Source organism: Leucopleurus acutus (genome assembly GCF_964270905.1).
Source record: "Leucopleurus acutus genome assembly, chromosome: 2".
Classification (NCBI taxonomy): domain Eukaryota; kingdom Metazoa; phylum Chordata; class Mammalia; order Artiodactyla; family Delphinidae; genus Leucopleurus; species Leucopleurus acutus.
In genome coordinates, this window is record NC_139143.1 from 69,136,837 (window position 1) to 69,162,020 (window position 25,184).

The following is a 25,184-nucleotide window of genomic DNA, read 5'->3' on the forward strand; positions in this document are numbered from 1 at the left end:
TTTCCCCTTTTATGGCTGTTAGCATTTGCTTTATGTACTAAGGTGCTCCTATGTTGGGTGCATAAATATTTACGATTGTTATATCTTCTTCTTGGATTGATCCCTTGATCATCATGTAGTTTCTTCCTTGTCTCTTGTAACATTCTATATTTTAAAGTCTATTTTATCTGAAAGGAGTGTTGCTACTCCAACTTTCTTTTGATTTCCATTGGCATGGAATATCTTTTTCCATCCCCTCACTTTCAGTCTGTATGTGTCCCTAGGTCTGAAGTGGGTCTCTCGTAGACAGCATATATATGGGTCTTGTTTCTGTATCCATTCAGCAAGCCTGTGTCTTTTGGTTGGGGCATTTAATCCATTCACGTTTAAGGTAATTATCGATATGTATGTTCCTATGACCATTTTCTTAATTGTTTTGGGTTTGTTTTTGTAGGTCCTTTTCTTCTCTTGTGTTTCCTACTTAGAGAAGTTCCTTTAGCATTTGTTGTAGAGCTGGTTTGGTGGTGTTGAATTCTCTTAGCTTTTGCTTGTCTGTAAAGATTTTGATTTCTCCATCGAATCTGAATGAGATCCTTGCCAGGTAGAGTAATCTTGGTTGTAAGTTCTTCCCTTTCATCACTTTAAGTATGCCATGCCTCTCCCTTCTGGCTTGTAGAGTTTCTGCGGAGAAATCAGCTGTTAACTTGGTGGGAGTTCCCTTGTACGTTATTTTTCGTTTTTCCTTTGCTGCTTTCAATAATTTTTCTTTGTCTTTAATTTTTGCCAATTTGATTTCTGTGTGTCTTGGTGTGTTTCTCCTTGGGTTTATTCTGTATGGGACTCGCTGCGCTTCCTGGACTTGGGTGTCTATTTCCTTTCCCATGTTAGGGAAGTTTTCGACTATAATCTCTTCAAATATTTTCTCGGGTCCTTTCTCTCTCTCTTCTCTTTCTGGGACCCTTATAATGCGAATGTTGTTGCGTTTAATGTTGTCCCAGAGGTCTGTTAGCCTGTCTTCATTTCTTTTCATTCTTTTTTCTTTATTCTGTTCCGCAGCAGTGAATTCCACCTTTCTGTCCTCCAGGTCACTTATCCATTCTTCTGCCTCAGTTATTCTGCTGTTGATTCCTTCTAGTGTAGTTTTCATTTCAGTTATTGTAGTGTTTATCTGTTTGTTTGTTCTTTAATTCTTCTAGGTCTTTGTTAAACATTTCTTGCATATTCTGGATCTTTGCCTCCATTCTTTTTCCGAGGTCCTGGATCATCTTCACTATCATTATTCTGAATTGTTTTTCTGGAAGGTTGCCTATCTCCACTTCATTTAGTTGTTTTTCTGGGGTTTTATCTTGTTCCTTCATCTGGTACATAGCCCTTTGCCTTTTCATCTTGTCTATCTTTCTGTGAATGTGGTTTTTGTTCCACAGGGTGCAGGATTGTAGTTCTTCTTGCTTCTGCTGTCTGCCCTCTGGTGGATGAGGCTATCTAAGAACTTTGTGCAAGCTTCCTGATGGGAGGAACTGGTGGTGGGGAGAGCTGACTGTTGCTCCGGTGGGCAGAGCTCAGTAAATCTTTAATCCACTTGACTGCTGATGGGTGGGGCTGGGTTCCCTCCCTGTTGGTTGTTTGGCCTGAGGCAACCCAACACTGGAGCCTACCTGGGCTCTTTGGTGGGGGTAATGGCAGACTCTGGGAGGGCTCACACCAAGGAGTACTTCCCAGAACTTCTGCTGCCAGTGCCCTTGTCCCCACAGTGAGCCACAGCCACCCGCCGCCTCTGCAGGAGACCCTCCAACACTAGTAGGTAGGTCTGGTTCAGTCTCCTATGGGGTCACTGCTCCTTCCTCTGGGTCCCAATGCACACACTACTTTGTGTGTGCCCTCCAAGAGTGGGGTCTCTGTTTCCCCCAGTCCTGTCAAAGTCCTGAAATCAAATCCCACAAGGCTTCAAAGTCTGATTCTCTAGGAATTCCTCCTCCCGTTGCCAGACCCCCAGGTTGGGAAGCCTGACGTGGGGCTCAGAACCTTCACTCCAGTGGGTGGACTTCTGTGGTATAAGTGTTCTCCAGTCTGTGAGTCGCCCACCGAGCAGTCATGGGATTTGATTTTACTGTGAGTGCGCCCCTCCTACCATCTCATTGTGGCTCCTCCTTGTCTTTGGATGGTGGGGTATGTTTTCTGCTGAGTTCCAGTGTCTTCCTGTCGATGATTGTCCAGCAGTTAGTTGTGATTCTGGTGTTCTCACAAGAGGGAGTGAGAGCATGTCCTTCTACTCCACCATCTTGGTTCCTCTTCGTGAATAGATTTCTTAACAGAAGTTTATTTTTCCTAGAGTTTCTAGGAAACTTTTTTTTTGCCATGTCTTCTTTATAATATCCTGCTTCAATCTTGGCTGGACAGTCTGTCCATTACCCCTGAATCTCCCAAAGTGTGAGGTATGCTTTTATTTTAATAATTATTTTTATTTTATTTTATTTTATTTTTGGCTGCATTGGGTCTTTGTTGCTGCATGCAGGCCTTCTCTAGTTGCGGCGAGTGGGTCTACTCTTTGTTGCAGTGCATTGGTTTCTCATTGTGGTGGCTTCTCTTGTTGTGGAGCACTGGCTCTAGAGTGCAGGCTCAGTAGTTGTGGCTCACGGGCTTAGTTGCTCTACGGCGTGTGGGATCTTCCTGGACCAGGGCTCAAACCCTTGTCCCCTGCATTGGCAGGCAGATTCTTAACCACTGTACCACCAGGGAAGTCCATGAGGTATGCTTTTAAGAAATGCTGGAGGGGCTTCCCTGGTGGCGCAGTGGTTGAGAGTCTGCCTGCCGATGCAGGGGACACGGGTTCGTGCCCCAGTCCAGGAAGATCCCACATGCTGCGGAGTGGTTAGACCTGTGAGCCATGGCCACTGAGCCTGCGCATTCAGAGCCTGTGCTCTGCAACGGGAGAGGCCACAACAGTGAGAAGGCCCGCATACCGCAAAAAAAAAAAAAAGGTTGGAGAAGGACATATCATAAGAGGTTCAAGGACACAGCATTAGCTATGAATCAGATAGTGAGGAAGTTGATTTTCTTTTCAATTCTCTATCAATCCTCATGTCCTTCCTAAAAACTTATCTGACTCTTGATCCATTCCAAGGATCAACAGCCCATGGGCTCCCTCCTGGGCTCTTTCGTTCCACTTGCTCCATCTAATTCTTCAGGGAGCACTCCTCTCATTCCTTGATCTTCTTGACATGTGCTGAAATCTCATTTAATGTTTCATTTACTCATTCATCGAATACTTATTGGGTTTCTGATATGTGTCAGACAGTGCTCTAGGCACCTTAGATGCATCAGGGAACAAAACAGCATTCTGTTGGGGAGAAGCAGACAATGGAGAGAATACATTAACAAAGAAGTAAATTCTGTAGTATGTATAAGTGATCCCAAGGAGAAAACCAGAAAAGAATGTTGGGTAGGGCAAGGGAGATGAGGGGTGCAGAGTCGTTAGGGTAGCCCTCAGTGAGAGGTAAGATTCATGGAAAGGCAAAGGAAGTGAGGGATTTTATTGTATGGATGGCTGGGGAAGAGCATTCTAGGCAGAGGGGAGGGCCAGGGTCATGGCCCTAAGATAGGAATTGACCCCTTCCATTCTGTATATTGTGAGTTTATGCTTTTAAAAATTATTTTATTCTTGTTTTAATGGGGTAAAATGTGCTGGACCTGGAGGTCAGGAGATAAATAAAAGAGGTCAGTTTTTCATCTTGAACGTGAAGTCTTATTTCTGAGTCTTTGAAACCACAGGTGAGTAAGTACTATCTTTGCTTTTCTCCTTTCTTCTGAGAACCTACAAGCACTCCGTATATTTCTTTTCTTTTGATTTTTACAGATCCTCTTTGAAGTAGGGAACTTTTAATGTATTTCCTTCATAAATGAAGAAAATTGAGACCTAAAAATAATATGATTCACCCAAGGGTTGAATGATACGACAAAAATCATAGCTTACATGTCCTGACTTTATTTGCTTTATTTAGCCAATATTGCTTTTTGCCACATCTCATTCTATCACTATTACAATTTGAAATATAAAACAAAACATATAGGATGTTGAAGAAGGAATAGCATTTTATTTTTTATTTATTTATTTTTTTTGCGGTACGCGGGCCTCTCACTGTTGTGGCCTCTCCCGCTGTGGAGCACAGGCTCCGGACGCGCAGGCTCAGCGGCCATGGCTCACGGGCCCAGCCGCTCCGCGGCATGTGGGATCTTCCCGGACCCGTGTCCCCTGCATCGGCAGGCGGACTCTCAACCACTGCACCACCAGGGGAGCCCAGCATTTTATTTTTAATCATTGATTTTTTTCCCCAAAAAAACACACATTTATTGAGTATCTATTATGTGTCAGGCAGTGATCTAGGCATTGGGGATATAGTGGTGAAAATGGCAGCCGAGTCTATTCTCATATATTGAATTTTAATAGAGGCTGATAGACAATAAACAAATTCATTAATAGAAGCATCAAGGGGACTTGGAGGCCTTGAGAAATATTCTGAATTTTATTCCAAATGGATTAGAACACATTAGAAAAGTATTGATTAGAATTAGTATTGGCTGCATATAACAAGGACCCAGCTAGAGTGGCTTAAATTTATTATTAAATGTATTTCTCTCTATGTAAAATGCTTGTCTCATCACTGGGACTGGTTTGGTGTCTTCATGATCAGCAGAGATCCTTGGTTCAAAATAGTAGCTGGAGTTCCAGCCATCATGTTCACATTTAACACTAGAAGGAGGAGAAAAGAAACCAAAAAATGAAAGGGATACCCCTTCCTTTTTCAGTAGTTTTCTAGAATTCTTCCTACCCAATACTCCCCTTATATCTCAAGGACCAATACAATACAATACAATAGTCACATGGCTATATATCCAGTTGCAAGGGAGGTTGGAAAATGTAGCTTCCCCAAGTAAAATTGAGTTCTATTACTAAGGAGAAAAGGGACAATGGAAGTTGAGATAGGAAACAAGCAGTTTCTGCCACTGAGATCTGAATCATTTTTTTTAAATTATTATTTCATTTATTTATTTTTGGCTGCATTGGGTCTTCATTGCTGTGCATGGGCTTTTTTGTTTGTTTGTTTTTTTGTTTCTAGTTGTGGCGAGGGGGGCTACTCTTCATTGCGGTGCGTGGGCTTCTCATTGCAGTGGCTTCTCTCATTGCGGTGGCTTCTCTTGTTGTGGAGCATGGGGTCTAGAGCTCAGGCTCAGTAGTTGTGACATGGGCTTAGTTGCTCTACGGCATGTAGGATCTTCCTGGACCAGGGCTCGAACCCGTGTCCCCTGCATTGGCAGGTGGATTCTTAATTACTGCGCTGCCAGGGAAGTCCTGAATCATGTTTTTAAAAACTTACTTTGCCTTCATTTTAGAAAACAGATTGAAGAGGATAGGAATAGGAGGGAGATCAGTTTTTCACACTTGTCTAGATGAAATTTGGTGATGGACTAGGGTGGTGCTCTAGAGAAGATTGACAGAAGAAGATGGATTCAGATATGTATTGGAGTAGACATAATGGGACTTTCTGATGGACTGAATGGGGATAGGGGTGAGGGAAAGAAAAGAATCAAGGACGTTGTCTAGGTTTTTGCCTTGAGGAGATGAATATGGCAGTGATGCCTTGAGAAATGAATACGGCAGTGATGCTTACTAAGACAGGCGAAACGTTGGTGGATGTAGGTTTATGGAAAAGAGATTCAAGAGTTCTGTTTAGATCATTTTAATTTTGCAATTAGGCATCCACGTGGTAGCTGCCAAGGAGACACTTGGATGTATGAGTCGGTAGGTAAGGGTTGATGTCAGGTCTTAAAGATGGAAAACCAAAAGTCATTGTCATATGGGTAGAATTTAAAGTCATGGGCAGGTGAAATTATCTAGGGAGAAATTTGGATGGAGGAAAGAGCCCACAGTCAAACTGAGGCTTACCAAAATTTGGAACATTGATAGAGGAGTAGGAGCCAGTAAAGCGAGCAGCCTATGAGGGAGGGAAACAAGGGAATGGGTATTATGAAAGCCGGTGAAAAAAAGGGAGTGGTCAATTATCGAACATGCTGCCAAGAGGTGTAATAAGATGCAGACAAAGATGTAACCTTTGGATTTGGCAACTTGGTTGTCACTGGTAACCCTGACAAGAAAGTTTTAGAGGAATAGGAGGATAAAGGCATAATTCAATTTATTCAGCCTCTAGTCTACTAGAGATAAACTAGACAGCAGACTAGGAGAGGTGGGCAAATTAATCCTTATACAGTGTGATAAAGGATGATGATAGAGGTCTGCATGGGGTCAATGGGCACACACAAGTTGAGGCACTAATTCTATGGGGCAAGGGCACAGAAAGCTTTCAGAAGAAGGTGGTAAGTATCAATAGATGCTGAAACTGAATTTTGTAAATTAAAAGATCTGTGGAGTCATGCATTCACCTTGGAGTCAGGAGACTTCCATCACGAACAGATATATGATCTGAGACAAGTCCCTTCCCCTCTTTAGGATTCTTCCTTCTCCCTGAATGGAGAAGTGGCTAGATTTCAACAATCCTCATTTGTTTTCTGTTTTAAGATCATTATGGAATTTTCTAACCTACTGAAGTCTAGATAGACTGAAGGTTTCAAATTCAAGGCTCTCAGCCCTTAAGTTCGCCCTTTGGGGTATTCCATTAATTGTCTGTATTTCTCCATTAGAAGCTGACATCGCTTTCTTCAGCATCATTAATTCATAGTTTGAATTACTGCAGGGTAAATTAGTTAGGATAATGTTATCATCTAAAACAAACCCCAGCATTTCAGTGGGTTAACACCGTCGAATGACAGGTTTTTTTCTGCCCAGGTAATGATCCAATGAGAATGTTGTCCAATAGCCTTGAACACAGTCAGTCAGGGACCCAGCCTCCCTGACTATGTTGTAGATTTGCTATCCCTTAGATCCCCACAGTTAATTTGTTTTCCTGTGGAAGGAGAAGGTAGTGAAGATATCTAACCATCTCAATTCAGAGGTGACATATTACTTCTGATGGAATCCCATTTTCAAAGTAAACACATGTGTTCACTCAAGATGCATTGGGGACTGGAAAATGTAGATCCTGGCTGGGCAACAACAACTTTGTCGTGGAAGGGGAACAGGAAGCTTCAGCGGACACCGGACATCTCTGCCACATGAACATTTCAGTGACCCATACAACTCACTTGTTTGTTTATTTTCCAGCTGAAGAAGAGATCACCTTTTCCAGAATAGAGACTTCTAAGAGATCTGCAATATTTTCTGAAAATCTCAGGTACAGGCTTCTGTAATTGTTTAGGAGGTAGAGCTGAACAACTGGCATTAAATTCAGAACACTGTTAGAATCACTTGTCTGGCCAGTACTCTGGGTCTTTTAGGCACAAATCAGAGGGTGTGTGTGGTGAGTTTGGTCAGTAGTTATGTAATGGAGCGGGAACCTATGGGCCCTTCCCAGGACAGACCCCCTCCCCCATATCCTCTGCTGTAGCTCCTCTTTGGGTTTTTTTGTTTTGTTTTGTTTTAAATATTTATTTACATATTTCGTTGCGCTGGGTCTTAGTTACGGCAGGCGGGCTCCTCAGTTGTGGCATGCGGGATCTTTTGTTGAGGCAAGCAGGCTCTTCGTTGTGGTGTGCGGGCTTCTCTCTAGTTGTGGCACACAGGCTCCAGAGCACATGGGCTCAGTAGTTGCAGCATATAGGCTCCTTAGTTGTGACAGGTGGGCTCCTTAGTTATGGCTCACCAGCTCCTTAGTTGCAGCATGCATGCATGTGGGATCTAGCTTCCTGGTCAGGGATCGAAACCGGACCCCCTGCAATAGGAGTGCAGAGTCTTAACCACTGTGCCATCAGGGAAGTCCCTGTAGCTCCTCTTTGAAGTACCTAGATAATAGTATCTGATGCACACTTCCTGAGTTGTTTTACAGATGCTAAAACCACCACCAAGTGGAAGAAATCTACATTAGATTTTCTTATCTTGCTGTTTTGTTTTTGAAGATATCTTCATCTCAAACACTATACTATATCTACAAATTATTACTCCTATTTATTTCTGCATTTGGACAGTTCTGAAGAAATAAGAGAAAAGATCTTGAGTTTCTTTGACATCATTATATCAAAGATGAGGACATCTGAGAATGACATCATCCCTCTGGAATCTTGCCAGTGTGAGGAAATCTTAGAGATTGTCATCATGCCTCTGGCTCACCATTTTCTGGCTTTGGGAGAAAACAACAAAGCCTTATATTACTTCCTAGAACTTGCGTCTGCTTATCTCATCTTGGGTGATAATTATATGGTAAGGTGTTTCTGCCCAGATCCCCTCCACCTTTGAGACAGACCTACAGCCCACAGGACCAGAAAGAAAGCTCTAGTGCTTTTTTTTTTTTATTATTATTATTACTTCATGTTCTTGATTCTGAGCAGCACCCCCTTCTTTGAAAATCAAATTGCTCAGAAAGGAAATGAGCTGAGATTGTGAAAAAGTCAGAACAAACCACAGCTACCATTATACATCATTTAAAATACTGCCGTCATTAGAAACTTGCTTTGAACTGTCTACCTACATGGGACCCTGGTTTCAACTCTTCAGTTTCAGTAGTGTCTTCCTCAGTAATGTCCCAGCCGCATTTGCTCTCCGTCTTCCCCAAGTATCTGTCAGCACAAATACCTGTAGGTCTTTGAATAAGCAGAAATCTAGTTTTAGTCTTGTGATCCCTGAAGGGGCTCGCTCACTTTGGTCTTCATGTAACTTGTGCTAAATTATCATACATACCTTTAGGCCACCAAAGCCCTAGTGACTATTTCTCTAGGATAATTGTAAATAACCTTCCAGGGCAATATGCCCTTAGAAATGTGGGGATTTGATACATATGATGAAATAGAAGAATTTATTGTTAAGTAAGTTGGGAAGCGCTGAGCTGAATAAAGCTAAATAGATTTTTGTACTACAATATTTCAGGGCCTTAATACGCCTAGACCCATAGAAATCTCCCAGAGGGTTGGGCTAGGACTGAGACATAGTTTTTCTCTCAAACTTATTTGACCTTAGACCACTTTTCATAGAGCAGCTGGCTGACTAAGCTTCCACGAACTCACTTGAGGAAATGCCTTTCTGGGCAGAGCCTCCCACACCCGAGTAGCCATGGCTGCCACCCTTTATGCCTGCACTTGTGGACGGTTTCAGATTTCATATTTGTGACCTAATTAAACTCCACACCTTAGATTTATATAAAATTTTAAAATTAAACCATTAAAAATGTCAGTAAGCTGTGGTTCTCTCAAATATTTATGAACAAAAGGCTCCTGTGCATATTTTATACACATAGGTGAAGAAGGCAGTGATGCGGCCAGTGAGTACCAGGAAGAGAAGGTTTAGGCAGCCTTGGGGGCTAACTTGCTAAACCTGTGCTCACCCTCATCTCATTATCCAGGGAGTGACAAATGCTCAGGAAAACAATGACTGGAAGCAGAGCCCCAGTGCAGGGTCCCAAAAGGTGCCATTTGCTTCCCCGTCTCCCAGCGAAGAAACCTTGTCTCCCTCTTTCTGCATCCAACACCTACGCCTTAGGCTGCATGAGATTTGGGGACAGTGCCCCACCTTATTTTACTCTTCAAGTCTGACCTTGCCTTGGTGTTTACAAGTGCCAAGACTCTCTTCACGATTTCATAGGACGTTGAAGACGAAGGGAGGAAGGTTGCTCAGGGCCTTACCTTCCTCTTCCACTTCCCAACGATGGCCCTGGCAAAAGAAATGGGAGTGGCTCCTAACCCATTCCAAAAGTAGAGACTGGCTTGTCATAGATGTGAGGATGCTCTCAGGAGCCATGAGTACACTATTGGAAATAGGGAGGTTGGCGATGGAATTACTCAAAGAGGGAAACTGCCCTGGGGAAAACTTCAGGTAAGGTGACTCACATGACAACATGAGGAAAGGAGGAGGTTTCTAGATTCATCCTCTAGAATGAGATTCAGTAGATCAAGAGGAACATGAAGCTGACCCATATCTTCAGCAGGAACTTTCCCCACCCTTTCTGTCTAGAGTTTGAAGGACTCTGGTCAGGAGCTGAAGGAAGAGATGGAGGTGGGAGCTGGGTGGTCCTGTTTCTCTTCCTTCAGTAGAGTCTGGGGCAATGGCCCCTCCTTGGTCCCAATCCCTGATGACTCAATACCTTCTACTCCTTGTGCTGGTTGCAGGCTTACATATATTTGAATGAGGGAGAGAGGTTGCTGAAAATTCTCAAGAAGGAAAAATCTTGGAGTAAGACTTTTGAGTGGACTACCTTTTTTACCCTCAAAGGTCAGGTAAGAAACCATTAGAAACGCGGTTCATCTGTTCTTTATCACTGGGGCTTTACGTAGAAGAAGTGGTAGAAGTCATCCCTATACTTTCTACATCCTCCTCCCATCCTCTGCCACAGATCTTTCCCAAGACTCCAGAACCCCAGGCCCCGGGCCTCAAACCTCCTCACCATCACTTGTCTGCAGCAAGATCTTCTTTAGCCTCTCGGTTGACAGCTTTATGAAATGTTTTTCTAACAACCTCCCAAAATGGACAGGAATGGGTAAACATTTTCTCAGAGGTAGATGATGAACAATGAGGATGCAAAGTCCTAGTCATTCAACCATCCTTCCACAGATACATCTAAGAAACATTTCCGATTATGCCAGGCCCTGGGAGATCTTGTTCCTGGGCCTTAACTGACCTTTTTTGGATAAGAGTCCTTAACTATGTATTTTTGGAACATACCAACCAAGCCTAGAATCACTGCTTTTCTTCTTTTCCTTTCTTCCCCTTTCTTCTCCTTGTAGGTCTGTTTCAACATGGGCCAGATGGTGCTTGCCAGGAAAATGCTGAGGAAGGCCTTGAAGCTCCTCAATCGAATCTTTCCTTACAACTTAATCTCCTTGTTTCTCCAGATTCATGTTGAAAAAAACAGACACTTTCATTATGTGAATCAGAATCAGCAGGCCCAAGAGAGCTCACCTCCAGGGTAAGGAAGGAGCTGGGGAGAGCTGGGTGTCTCATCTCACTCCCCAGAGGAGAGAGACCTACACATAGTCCAACAGTCAGCCCCCAAAGCCTGGGTCTCTAGCGGGCGCAAGGAGTCCTGGTGGCTCGCTGGTGTGGGAGGGGATGTGTGGGAGCGGGGCTCCCAGGCCAGGGCTGGGTTGCCTCGGAACAACTTAACAGGCAGCTTTTGCCAAAGGGAGTTCAGGTGACAAAACCTTAAGGGAGTCCTTTGCAAGGTGAGCTCCAGTGCCCTTCCCCACTCATCTTACCCACGAACCCCTCTGGCCATCCATGTTCCAATGGGAATCTGCACCACCTGTTCCTAGAGCCTCAGTCACAAGTCCTCTTCCAATTCAGTGCTAAAACCGTGGGTATTGTCCCTGCCCCCCCCCCAAAAAATGGCAGGTCCTGAAGACATCTGCCAAAAGACACAACAGCCCACCCATTTTTTAACTCTATATAGATACGTGGGTTACATGGGGTATCCATCGGTCAAGATTATACCATTAAGATATGTACATTTCAATGTACGTAAATTTTATCTATAAAAGAACTACAAAAAATAATGAGGTGGGGTAGGAGAAGGAAACAGAGTAGAAGGACAGACGTAATAAGAATGTTGATAGTTGCTGAAGCTGGATGCTGGGTACATGTGGCTCCTTATATTTTCCTGTTTTACTGTGTGTGCATGTTTGAAATGTTCCACAATAAAAGTTTTAAAAATGTATTCCCCCTACCTAGCAATTCATACCAAGAGAAATGCCACCTAGTTGGGGATCTGGAGAGCTGGCAGTAGATCTCTTCCATCTTGGGAGAGGCCAGCTGCAATATTCCCACAGGCTCTGCCTGAGATACAAGTATCTATTTCTATGGGCAAATTGCTGCAATTCTTTGGCAATCCCACCAAAAACTGCCTTCCCCGGTTTCCTGAAAGTGTTCCCTTGACTATGGGGGAGGCTGGGATGGAAATGAGGTGCAGCTGAGCTCCTTTGCAGGCTGGGGACAGGCTTCTGGAGAATCTAAGCCTGCTGCTTCAGGAGACACCAGGAGGGGGAGGGGCGGGGAGAAGTTCAGCAGAGATCTCTCGGAGAGGTAAGAGAGAATTGGAGTTTGGGTTCACACGGAGGGTTGCCAGATGAAATAAAGGATGCCTAGTTGAATTTAAAGTTCAGATCAATAATAAATGATTTTTTTTTTAGTACACCTTATATCACACAAGATATTTAGGACATATGCATTCTAAAAGAATTGTTTTGAAATTCAGATTTAACTTGGCATCCCATATTTTCATTCCCTAAATCTGACAAGCCTAATGTACAGCCACATTTTGTAAAAGGAATAAGAAGTACCTGCACAAGAGGAGAAGGTGAAAAAGTGATGATCAGGAAGAAACTACAGAACAATTGGCTTAAAATGCTATCCAGTCAAAAGGTTCTCATCTCAAAAATAAGGACGTTAAGAAACAATATTTAGGGACTTCCCTGGTGGCGCAGTGGTTGAGAGTCCGCCTGCCGATGCTGGGGACACGGGTTCGTGCCCCGGTCCAGGAGGATCCCATGTGCCGCGGAGCGGCTGGGCCCGTGAGCCATGGCTGCTGAGCCTGCGCGTCTGGAGCCTGTGCTCCGCAACGGGAGAGGCCACAAGAGTGAGAGGCCTGCGTACCGCAAAAAAAAAAAAACAGAAAAAGAAAAAAAGAAACAATACTTAATGTCAGAATTTCTACAGCTTCATGAACTCCCTATGTTATAAGGGATTTTACTTTGTCCATGTTTCCTTAGAAACTTTAAAAAATAATTTCCACAAAGAATGAATGTCATCAATGTCTAAACTGAAAGTACCTGGAATTCTTCTTTAAGAATCTCTAGTAGGATATCTTCCTTTCTTCTCATCTTTATTTAAAATCTGCTTTTTTTTTTTTTTTTGCGGTACGCGGGCCTCTCACTGCTGTGGCCTCTCTCGTTGTGGAGCACAGGCTCCAGAGGCGCAGGCTCAGCGGCCATGGCTCACGAGCCCAGCCGCTCCGCGGCACGTGGGATCCTCCCTGACCGGGGCAGGAACCCGCGTCCCTTGCATCGGCAGGCGGACTCTCAACCACTGCGCCACCAGGGAAGCCCTAAAATCTGTTTTTTGATAGTTATTTCTAGTTATATTTTGTTTTCTTGGCTTTGTTAAATTACTAATATTGCAGCCAATTTAGGATCCCATTTTTATCACAAATAGAGAAGATTGGGGACTACTTTACCAGTTAAATGACTTGTGGATGCTGAGGCTGAGACCCCAAACATTCTCGGTATGTGGTCAGCCATCCTTCCCTTGAATAATTCCAGCACAGGAAGTTCACCATCTCCGGCGACATTCCACTCCGTTGTCAGAATGTGTTTTAGTCTGTTTGGACTGCTGTGACAAATTACCACAGGCCGGGTGGCTTATTAACAGCAGAAGTGTATTGCTCACGGTTCTGGAGGCTGGAAGTCTGAGGTCCTAGTGCCAGCGTGGCTGGGCCAGGGCCCTCTTCAGGGTCACAGGCTTCTTCTCGTATCCTCACATGGTGGAAAGGGACCGGGAACTCTGTGGAGTCTCTTTTATAAGAGCTCTAATCCCAGTCATGAAGGCTCCACCCTCATGACCTTATCATGTCCTAAAGACCCCACCTACTATTACTGTCACTTTGGGGAGTTAGAATTCAACTTATGAATTTTGGGGGATGCATTCAGACCACAGCAGAATGGGATTGTTTAAAAGGCTCATTTCCTTTGTTGAGCTGAGACCTAGTTCCTGACAACCATGTGTAACAGAGGAAATGACACACTGGACTGGCCGGGCTGGAGGTGGCCAAGGCTGGAGTCCTGGCACCGTCACATTCTAGCTATGTGACTTTGACTTAATTACTTAACCTGTCTGAGTCTCACCTTCTGCTCATGTAAAATGGGGTTAATTATTCCTTCCTTTCTTACGGGGTTGTCATCAGTCTCAAATGTGATAAAATGATATAAATGTGCTTTTTAAATAATTTCATTTAAATGGCAGTGAACTGACAGGGGACAGGTGAGTTACATCAATTACCTTAATTAATCATCACAAAGTAGGTATTATGGTCCCCATTGTCCGGTGGAAAAATTGTGCTTCATAAAGATTCATGCACATGTACAACAAGATCCTACTGTATAGCAGGAGGAACTATATTCAATATCCTGTGATAAACCATAATGGAAAAGAATATTTTTAAAAACTAATGTATCAATATACATATGTATAACGGAATCACTTTGCTGTACAGCAGAAATTAACACAACATTGTAAATCAACTATGTGTCAATAAAAAAAATACTATGTGCTGAAACTGAAAAAAAAAGAAAATTAACGTGCATGTTAATTTCCACGTAAAGGAAACAGGCCTCAAACTCAAGTCTGTTTTGACCCCCAAGCCAGTAGTGAGGACTCTGCCCCTGCGCTTCCCTCAGGCATGCTGGTGGCGATACCTTCTTCTTATGTCCCATGTGTGTACTTTATCTAATAGGAAGAAGAGGCTGGCGCAACTTTACCAGCAAACCACTTGCTTCTCCTTACTGTGGCAGATCTATAGCTTAAATTATTTTTTTCACTACAAGTATTATTGCCACCTGGCAGCTCTGATGCAAGTGAATACTGCCCTGGAAACTCAAGATGATTTCCAGGTAGGGTATTTTTGTAGCTGCTTTTTACGTTTCTGAATCTCATTTGGAGAGAAAAGCCTAGTGAAAGCCAATCAAAATTCAAAATCATGAAGATTTAATAAAAACCTTCCAGACTAGATTGTTCCGCTGAGGCTAGCAGTTGTCAAACACTTTGGTCCCAGGATCCCCTTATACTCCTAATAATTGAGGACCTCAAATAGCTTTTTATATGGGTTTATATATTTATATTTTTTATATGGGATCATATATTTTTATGGGGTATATCTGTTGATACTGTCATATAAGAAACAAAAACTGAGATACTTCAGAAATATTTTTTAGAGAAAATAAACCCATGACATATGAACATAATTAACATTTTCACTGAAAAAAACTTTATTTCCCCAAACAAAAAAAATTGTGAGAAGAATGGCCTGTATTACATTTTTGCAAATACCTTAATGTCTGACTTCACAGAAGACAGCTACATTCTCAATCTGCTTCTACTTTCACTTCCTTGTAATGTCACATAACTCTCCCTTGGAAAACTCCACATTGTACTTGTAAGAGAATGAGGGTGAAAAAGGAAAATGTAACAGGATAATTCTTTTAAAAAGATAAAATCATTCCCTGGCAGTCCAGAGGTTAGGATTCCGTGCTCTCACTGCTGAGGGCCCGAGTTCAATCGCTGGTCCGGGAACTAAAATCCCACAAGGGGCACAGCATGGCCAAAAAAAAGTAAAAGTAGAAGAACACCCATCAAAGATGTTATTGAGCTCATTAAAGTTAGTGAGAGAACTAGTAAGATGTTACAACTGGTTCCCAGGGGAATTTAATTTATGAATGTATACAAAACTAGTCTAGTCACAGGGCAAGAATAGAATCACTTGTATTCCACTGAACATTTCTATTTCTATGAAAAAGAATCATTTACATTATCACCAGTTTCCCAAAGGCAGTGAAAGGCAGAGATATAACCTTGATGAGTGAGCTAGACAGGACACCCACTGAATTTTTTTGTTTTGGCCCATTTCAAGTTCTTTCACTGTTTTTCCTGAAAAACTGCTACACACAAAACAAATGGTCCACAAAACATTCTCCCTTCTTTCTGAAGGTTTTACTATGCATTGTTATCATTAACCAGTCTTTTGCTATTAAACTTAAATGGCCAGTTGAAACAAACAGTTTTAAGACTGTTCTTCCACCACTGGTTAAGACTGGGGTGGCAGGTATTGGGGATAACATTCATTTAGCCTTCTGGGCTTTCTGGGAAGACTTGGTGACCTTGCCAACCCCAGCTGCCTTCTTGTCCACTGCTTTGATGACACACTAGAGTCCTTAACATTATTTTTGAAAGCAAACAAAACCAAACCAACCTTCCTTTATTGTTAAACAACAAAAGCAATACATGCTTGTTATAACAATAAATTAAACCTCACAGAAATGCTTAAAGTAAAAAGTCCCTCAAATCTCTACTCCAACTGCAACAAATAGATAACTGCTTTTTACAGTTACCTGTTTGGTAGTTTGGAATGAATCCTTCCAGGCTTTTTGGTATGCGGTCATATATCCACACATATAAGCTATTGCTTTTATTTTTCACAAAAGTTAAAATTCATATATTTTGTTTAAGGATCCTGTGTAGGCAAAAGGGGCCATTGAGCTTGTCCTGGATCATGCATTAAATAGGTGGCAGAAACTCAGCTTAATTTCTGTATCTAAGCCTATGGTTTTGCCAAATGTCCAGCTCCATTCCCAAGCTTAATAAATCCATGTTTACTGGCAGATGATTGGTGATATCCTGGGCTTTCTGCTTCGGGTTCCATCCCAGTCTTGCCCGGTCTCTCCTCTTCTCCTCCACTGCTGCCATTTCAGATCATTAAGGCCTACCTGGACTATTCACTGTACCACCATCTAGCCGGCTACCAGGGCGTGTGGTTCAAATATGAGGTCATGACCATGGAGCACATCTTCAACCTCCCCCTGAAACGCGAGGGCGTTGAAATCATGACCTACGTGGCCGATACACTTGGCTATATCAAGCTCCTAATGGGTCACCTGGACTTGGCCATTGACTTAGGTAAGCCCTGGTTGGTCAGGAAAGAACTTGCAGATACAGGTAATGCCCAGAAATATACTGGAATTGTTTTCTTCCCAGGCTCTCGAGCCCACAAGATGTGGTCATTGCTTCATAATCCCAACAAACACTATCTGGTCCTCTGCTGGCTTTGTAAATCCCTCTTCTTGAAAAACAGGTATTTATCTCAAGGCATTTTCCAAACCAGGACCAGAGGCACAGGCCAACTTGGCCTGACTCTGGCCACCCGATAGAGAGGTCCAGGAAAGAACAGTTTGAACAGAGAGCCAACTTGAGATTTAGGAGTGGGTTTGAAGTCTGTTGAAGAATCGTATTTGGTCCTGAATGGCTGGGCAGGACTGAGACTAGGACTGAACTTCCTTCTCTCCGCACACACTATTTTTTAATCCTACCACCTTTTCTTATCCATAGATACAAGCAACTGATCCAGGTGCTGGGGTGGCTGTGGGATCTTTCTGTAGCAGAAGAGCATATCTTCAGCAAGGCATTTTTCTACTTTGTCTGCCTGGACATCATGCTTTATTCTGGTGAGCATGGCCTTGGAATTTATAAGAAACTGGGGGAATAACACTTGCATTGGTGTGGTGTGGCAGGTGACAGGGCTAGGGCTTTGAGACCACTGGGTTTCTGGCTAGAAGGTGCGAGGATTGCAAGGGACCAACAAGCAAGAGAATTTAGAATTTAAGCTGCCAGTTAAAGCGTCAGATCATTTGTCACACAAGTGATAGTGACCGACAGGGTCTTACTATGTGGCTTCTACTAGGGCATTTAATTTTTAGCAGGATAGACTTAGAGACTTCCTGCTTGAAAATGAAGGGTAGGGCTGGTAATGGTGAGGTGAGGGTTCCAGGCACTGGCAGCTGTTAGTGATTTGGAAAACAAGTTCTTTCCTGATAGCCTTCATGTTACACCAGGTAGGCAGGCCTCAGTGTACATACTAAACCAGAGGGGCCAAACTGGGCATTCTTTTTCCCAGTCATGTTTTCAACGAGGGATGTGGATATTGCTGCCAGCAAGGGAAGTGTGAACGCGAAGACTGAGAAGTCCCAGGCTGCACTGAGGCTGATTCCTTGGGCTCAAGCAGGGAGGGTTGGTTTAAACCCCACTCCTGCCTAGTTGATATTATGGACTTGTATCTTATACACATAAACTTCCACAAAAGCAGGGGCTCAGCAAACAGGGCAGTGCAGTCACCTGGTTGTTGTAATCCGTGGGACCCTTTGGATTCATAAAATAATCAGAGACCGAGGCCTGTCCTCACAGTGGGAAATTCTCCTGGGAGCTGTTAGGCCAGAAAGACGATACCCCTCCACCCCTAATCTACCAGCCAAGCTCTCCTGTTTCTCTCTTTTTTAGGCTTTGTTTATAGGTCATTTGAAGAATGTTTGGAATTCATACACCAAAACGAAGACAACAGAATACTGAAGTTCCAAAATGGAATCCTCCTGGGACTTTACTCATGTATAGCTATCTGGTAACAATCTGTTGCATACCACTAAATTCCCAAATTTGAAAATGTTGAATCCTGGAAGAGTTCTATGAGATTTGAAAAAAGGAAAGAAAAGAAAGAGAAAGTACTTTTAATTTATACCCAAGACAGATTGAAAGTGACAGAGCAGATTTATACTGAAAAACACCTTGGGGATCACCTAGTTCATCCCACTCAGCTGAGGCCAGTAAAGCGATGCCACTTCAATTGTACTCAATGCAACAAGCATCTATTGCGTACATAGCGTGCAGTATTAATACAGAGATGAATAAGAAAAGCGTACTTGCTTCTGAGAAGTGTTGGGGGTTTGAGGGAGACTAATAAATAGCACTGCTTACCCCCTCCCCACCCCCAAGATGGAATCATAGTCATTGTTAATAGAGCCGATGTTGGAGGATATGGCTTGTACCTGCAGGCAAGTGAGCTTCCTAATATTGAACCCCAGGATTAGACTTACCCATCAGCAGCAGGCAGGTCTAGAAAACCCCACCCCCTCCCCACCCCACTGAGGCAGGAAGTACCATGCTCCCCGTGGGTCTCACTGGCTCTCAAGATGAAAGAGAGCTACACCTGCCTACTTTCTGTCCCAAAGTCACCAGCCTACTAAGTCACCCCTCGTCATTGGAGGAGTGAGTGAGGCAGGGAAAGAAATGTGGAGCTTTGCACCAGTGGAGCTCCCTCACATGGAAGGAAACTTCAGGAGGGTGGAAGAAGCAGGCTTCCTGTATCTCCATTAACCCACTGAGCCTGAGGCTTAATCTCTTTAACCCATTACATTTTTTAAACTCAATAAGCCTGTAGCTATGGCTTTAGCTTCAAGGAAGTAGATGGACAGTAAGGCTCCAGAACATTAAATAAATTACTTCCACAGCCATCCCCAAGACTGAAAGTCATTCCCTATTCCACTTCCCATCTCAAATTATATACGCAGTCATGTTGTCCAGTATCTAAAGAGTTTGTGATGAGATTTAAATGATAATACGAAGACATTCCTCTGTAAAGTGCCACAAACTAGAGCAGTTTCAAATTTGAATAGAAATCTCCTCTTATTATAAAACTCATTGGGAGAAATTAAAATCCAAAACATCAATTACCCTGGCCAACTAAAGTCTAAAGAAGTGAAAGTTCAAAGTCAAATTAATTTGCCTTTGTGAGTTAAAGTTCAAGGAATCTAAAGTCCAAAAATCACCCTAATTTCTTATTCTACGCTACCTCACCTGAAGCGTTCTTGCAACAGCTGTAGCTTAGGTCAATACTGCTCCCACTTTATGGGCATGGGAATCATCTGGAGAGTTTGTTAACTCAGATTTCTGGCCCCATCCCCAGAGCCTGTCTGATTCGGTAGATCTGGGTTGGACCAGAGAGCTTGCATTTCTAAGAGCACTCAGATGGTACTGATGATGCCTGTCTGTGGCCCACACCTTGAATAGTATCAGCCCAGGCTACCTCTCTCTGAAATCAGAGCAATTTCTTCAAGCCCCAGAATTTATAGCTCCAAGTGCCTGATCTGTTTCATTTTTTTCCTGGCCACACCGAGCAGCCTGTGGGATCTTAGTCCCCTGGCTAGGGATTGAACCCCGGGCCCCTGGTAGTAAAAGTGAGGAGTCCTAATCACTGGACTTCCAGGAAATTCCCTCACTTTAAAGAGTCCAAAGAATTAAATGGTAGCTAATATTGCCCAAGTATTCCCCCCAATTATATTCATTTGAAATCATCAAAAAATTCTATTCTGTCCTTGCTGCATATCACATAATTTTCCCTGAATAGGCCAGTGGCAGGCTTCCAGAGACCAATGTACTAGGAGCTACACCTCTAGAGAGACCCATTTCAGGAAACCAGCCCATTCCAAGGGTGATGGGGATTTTTCTTATTCTTCTGTGGTGATACAGGTATGCCAGACTTCAGGAGTGGGACAACTTTCACATATTTTCCAACAGAGCCAAAAGTCTAGTGTCAAGAAGAACCCCAGCAGCTCTTTACTACATAGGCCTCAGTAGGTACATGGAAGGGCAAGTTCTCTACCTTCAAAAGCAAATTGAAGAACAATCAGAGAATGCTCAGGACAGTGGAGTTGACCTGCTCAAGGTAAGGCCTCTTCTCTGGTTTCCCCGGTAAGTCATGCCTTAAATGGATTTTTCTCTACCTCCTGTGATAATTATTTTCTCTGATTACAGAAGTTACACGTGTTTCATAGTTTAAGTTTTTGAAGGCCACTCCCTCCCCATAATTAGAATATAAATTGCCCACAACCTTACTACTCAGAGATAATCACTTTATACATACTGAGATATCGCTTTCCAAGTTTTCTTCCATGTGTGTGCATGCATTTCCATTTTTTAAACTTGCTACTAAATAAGATATATTTATTAATAATTCCCTGCCGTTAAATTGTTTTCTGCACCACTAGTTAAAGGGAAGCCTAGTATTTTATCTTATAGATATACTATTAGATGATATTGCCAAACTATTCTTAGATAGAATTTTTCTGTAGTACTTTATTGCTGTTGCTGTGATAAACATCTTGGTAGATAAATCTTCGCACACAGCAATTTAAAACATTCAGCTGATACGTAGTAAGGACCTGGTACTATGTGTTGGGGTACAAGAGTGAGCAAATTAAACCTGGTGCCTGCCTCCCAGAGTCTACAGCCCAGCATGGGCAAGCCCCCCTAAGAGAATGAAGGGCTGAACCTCCAGGGTCGTCTTAACAAGTGTTTGCCTTGTTCTCTTAGAAACTGAATGCAGGTGAATTCCTTTTCTACTGCTAGGTCTCCAAGTACACAACCTTAACAGCTTAAATGACAGCACTTCTTTTCTCATCTCCGGGCTTAGCAGTCAAAAGTCTGGACGAGCTTGGCTGGGTTCTCTGCTGAGGGTCTTAAAGGCTAAAATCAAGGTGTTGGCTGAGGTATTTTCTCATCTGGGGAAGAACCTGCTTGCAGGTTCCTTCAGGTTGTTGGCAGAATCTAGATGCTGACAATTTTAAGGCACATCCCTATTTCAGAGATGTTAAAATGTTTCAAAACAAGGCATCTTGAGACCAGGGAAGAATAGTAGCTCATTTAATCTTCGGAGGCGTTGTTATGGGCTGGGTCTTCTTCACTGCTGCTGGATAGAAAAGTCTTGAATTTGCCCAGGTGGGAGCCCACTCCCTACCACTCTCATAGCACACTCAACCTCAGCATCTCTTCCTGCAATTTGTTCACACCAGCTGACTAAATCGCCGCCTCCAAAAACACACAAGTTCACTGTCATCACTGCGTGGAGGTATGTACTCTTTGACATAGAACATGTATTTATATTTCTGATTCATAAAACATTCTTCTGGTTCTCACACAGTATATGGAAATTGGTGATATAAAACATTTTGTTTTATGTAATTATTATGTATTACATATGACTTATGTCATTATTATGTGTATTATGTAATTTATTTCACGTAATTTGATGGAGCAAATGTCTTTCCTTAAGAAAATTACTTGTGGGGGATTTAAAACATGCTTAACTTCATGTTGTTTTAAAAAAATAGATTTTTACCATCTTAAATATGATTTAATTTATTCCAACATTCTCTTTTTCCTTTCGAATACCAGGCACATTACGTATGACATATGGGTTGACTGTCATTACCACTTTTAAATATTCAGTGCTAATAAAGGGGTACCACAATTTTGGCCAACCTGATATATGGAAATCCAGGTAGATAAATTAGCAGCTGGTTAAAAGAAAGCACGTCTTTATTTAATGAGTAGTAAAGTATAAAACTCACCTATCCCAAAGACAGTACAGGTTAAAAACACAACAGGTGCTATTGGGATTACAACAAAGATGTGTAAAATGTTGTCTTTGTACTCAAGGAGTTTGTGCTTTGAGTTCCAGAAGGGGATGGGGCTGGGAAGCCCAGGAATGAGAGGGAGTGGTAGAGGTGGGGAGTAGAAAGAACACAAGAACACAAAAGAACACAAAATCAAACTTAGTATCTCCCACAGTACACAGAGCAATGCCTTTTACACATGTTACTGAACCAAACTTGGGCTCGTTCTCCCACATGCAGCAAAGCTAATCTACTGACACCAGGTGTGGTGAAGGAAAGTGCAGCATTTGCTGTAAGGTGCCAGACAAGGAGTCTGGGGCAGCTAATGCTCAAAAAACCCAAACTCCCCAAAAGGTTTCAGGGAAGCATTTTTTAAAGGCAAGGTGAGGGAGGAGATTCACAGGGTATGTGATCAGCTTGTACACATTTCTCTGACTGATTGATGCTGAGGTAACAGGGCAGTGTCACAGGGGTTAACGTCATCAATCCTCAGGCTCCAGTAGGTCTGGGGGCTATATCTCATGGTCATTAAGTAGTTAGCTTCTAACATCTATAAAACAGCTCCGGAAATGTGCAACACGTAGTGTTATCTAGTTACTTCATGGAGGAACTAAAGATTCCGTGACTGCCATATGGCTGATGTACTGTTTAAATTGTTACTAGTGCTCCTGGCCCAACTGCCATTTGTGTCACTACATGGTCATATCTTTTCAATCATTCATTCTTGAGCCAGGCTTCTGTGACTCAGGGGGGGCCTGGGAGACTACAGCTTTTCTACAGACAAGAGGAAGGCAGAGGACATGGGGGGAGCGGTCTGTCCCGAGAAGGCCCCATAGGGTCCTGCTTGGTTACACACAGTAGATGTTTAATTTCGTGAATAAATAATTGATAGACAAAATAAACATGTAACAGGTTAGTCAGGAAAACTCAATGTTTCAATCCATTTCTATGAAATTGAAGTAAACGCAATAAAAGAAAAAGACATTGTATTGTTGACCATCAAGTTAGCAAAAACATGAGAGAAGACACATTCATACTCTGAAGGACTCTCATAAACTTTCTAGAGAGCATTCTGGCAAAATGCATGAATATCTTTAAAATATGCACATCATTTAATTGTCCTCCTAGGAACTAACCTAAGGAAATAATCAGATGGCAAACAAAAATTTATCTATAAAGATGTTGATCTCAGGTTTATGGTATTTAAAAAACTAGGGGAAAATAAAAAGCATATGCCTTTCAAAAATATTGGTTAAGTCAGAAATGGTGTATTTAAACATTGGGATTTATTTTTCTTTTCTTTTAAAGATATTTTATTTATTTTTGGCTGCGTTGGGTCTTAGTTGCAGCATGTGGGATCTTTTCGTTGTGGTGCATGGGCTCTTCGTTGCGGCACACGGGCTTCTCTCTAGTTGTGGCATGAGGGTTCTTCTCTCTCTAGTTGTGGCGCTCAGGCTCCAGAGCACATGGGCTCTGTAGTTTGTGGCACGCAGGCTCTCTAGGTGAGGCATGTGAGCTCAGTAGTTGTGGCACATGGGCTTATTTGCCCCACAGCATGTGGGATCTTAGTTCCCTGACCAGGGATTGAACCCGTATCCCCTGCATTGTAAGGTGGATTCTTTCCCACTGGACCACCAGGGAAGTCCCTGGGATACTTTCACATTAAAAAAAAAATCTGAATTTCTTACTCTTGTTTTAAAAATTGGAGCATCTGATGACTCCAGGCCCCAATCCTAAAGGGCAGCTACTGGCTGGAATTGATGAGGGGTGACATTTAGGGCATACCCTCTTCAGTATGACATAATCCCCTCTGCTTCTTATCTTGCTACATTCAGCCTCTTATTTATGTTTCTTAACCAGCTCTGTCAGCATTTGAATTTGTGAGATCTGATGTAAAAGAATCATGTCGTTTAAAAGAGCCCTTCAAGATAGAACATCTGCATGTCACTTCAGCTTCATCTCCAGATTTTCTTTAACTCCCTTTACCCAAATCTACTCTTCAAACTTTCAGAACTATTTTTAATTCTTGCAACAACCATCCACCCTTGTCTAGCGCCTTTATATATATAATCTGCTTTCTTTCAACATTGTTTGTCTGGCCATGTCTTCTTCCTTCACATCTCACATCCCTTCCACATCTTCCAGGAGAAATTAAGAAGTTCCTGCTTTGTGTTCTCCCTGAGGATCCTCATTCCCATGTTGCCTGCACTGCATTTTAACTGCTTATTTGAATACTCCCTTAGCTGGTGCTCAAGGGATGGGGTCTTGCTCAGGATAAATCACCCAGCAAAGAAAAATCCAAGATACCAGCCAGATTTTTACCACAGTTGTCTACGCCGTGGTCAGAATAAATCACCTAATATGGGAAAGGAAACAGTCAATCAAGTCCAGGAAGCACAGAGAGTCCCAAACAGGATAAATCCAAGGAGAAACAAGCCAAGACACATATTAATCAAGCCACCAAATTTTAAATACAAAGAAAAAATATTAAAAGCAGGAAGGGAAAAGCAACAAATAACATACAAGGGAATCCCCATAAGTTTAACAGCTGATCTTTCAGCAGAAACTATGTAAGCCAGAAGGGAGTGGCAGGGCATATTTAAAGTGTGAAAGGGAAAACCCTACAACCAAGATTACTCTACCCAGCAAGGATCTCATTCAGATTCAATGGAGAAATTAAAACCTTTACAGACAAGAAAAAGCTAAGAGAATTCAGCACCACCAAACCAGCTTTACAGCAAATGATAAAGGAACTTCTCTAGGCAGGAAACACAAAAGAAGGAAAAGATCTACAATAACAAAACAATTAAGAAAATGGTAATAGGAACATACATATGGATAATTACCTTAAATGTAAATGGATTAAATGCTCCAACTAAAAGACATACACTGGCTGAATGGATACAAAAACAAGACCCGTATATATGCTGTCTACAACAGACCGACTTCAGACCTAGAGACACATACAGACTGAAAGTGAGGGGATGGAAAAAGATATTCCATGCTAATGGAAATCAAAAGAAAGCTGGGGTAGCAATTCTCATATCAGACAAAATAGACTTTAAAATAAAGACTATTACAAGAGACAAAGGAGGACACTACATAATGATCCAGGGATCATAATTCTCAAT

General features: G+C 42.5%; 1 protein-coding gene across 1 annotated transcript in view; it reads left to right on the forward strand.

The window, feature by feature from the left end:
* ADCY10 (adenylate cyclase 10) overlaps positions 1-25,184 on the forward strand; it is an 89,653-nt gene that overhangs the window by 58,430 nt on the left and 6,039 nt on the right. Inside the window, exons 17-26 of the mRNA XM_082833529.1 lie at positions 7,193-7,262; positions 8,053-8,284; positions 10,183-10,290; positions 10,798-10,979; positions 14,517-14,673; positions 16,528-16,732; positions 16,811-16,907; positions 17,162-17,277; positions 18,107-18,224; positions 20,129-20,324. Coding sequence (XP_082689655.1) covers positions 7,193-7,262; positions 8,053-8,284; positions 10,183-10,290; positions 10,798-10,979; positions 14,517-14,673; positions 16,528-16,732; positions 16,811-16,907; positions 17,162-17,277; positions 18,107-18,224; positions 20,129-20,324 — 1,481 coding nt within the window. The remainder of the gene's footprint in view (positions 1-7,192; positions 7,263-8,052; positions 8,285-10,182; positions 10,291-10,797; positions 10,980-14,516; positions 14,674-16,527; positions 16,733-16,810; positions 16,908-17,161; positions 17,278-18,106; positions 18,225-20,128; positions 20,325-25,184) is intronic.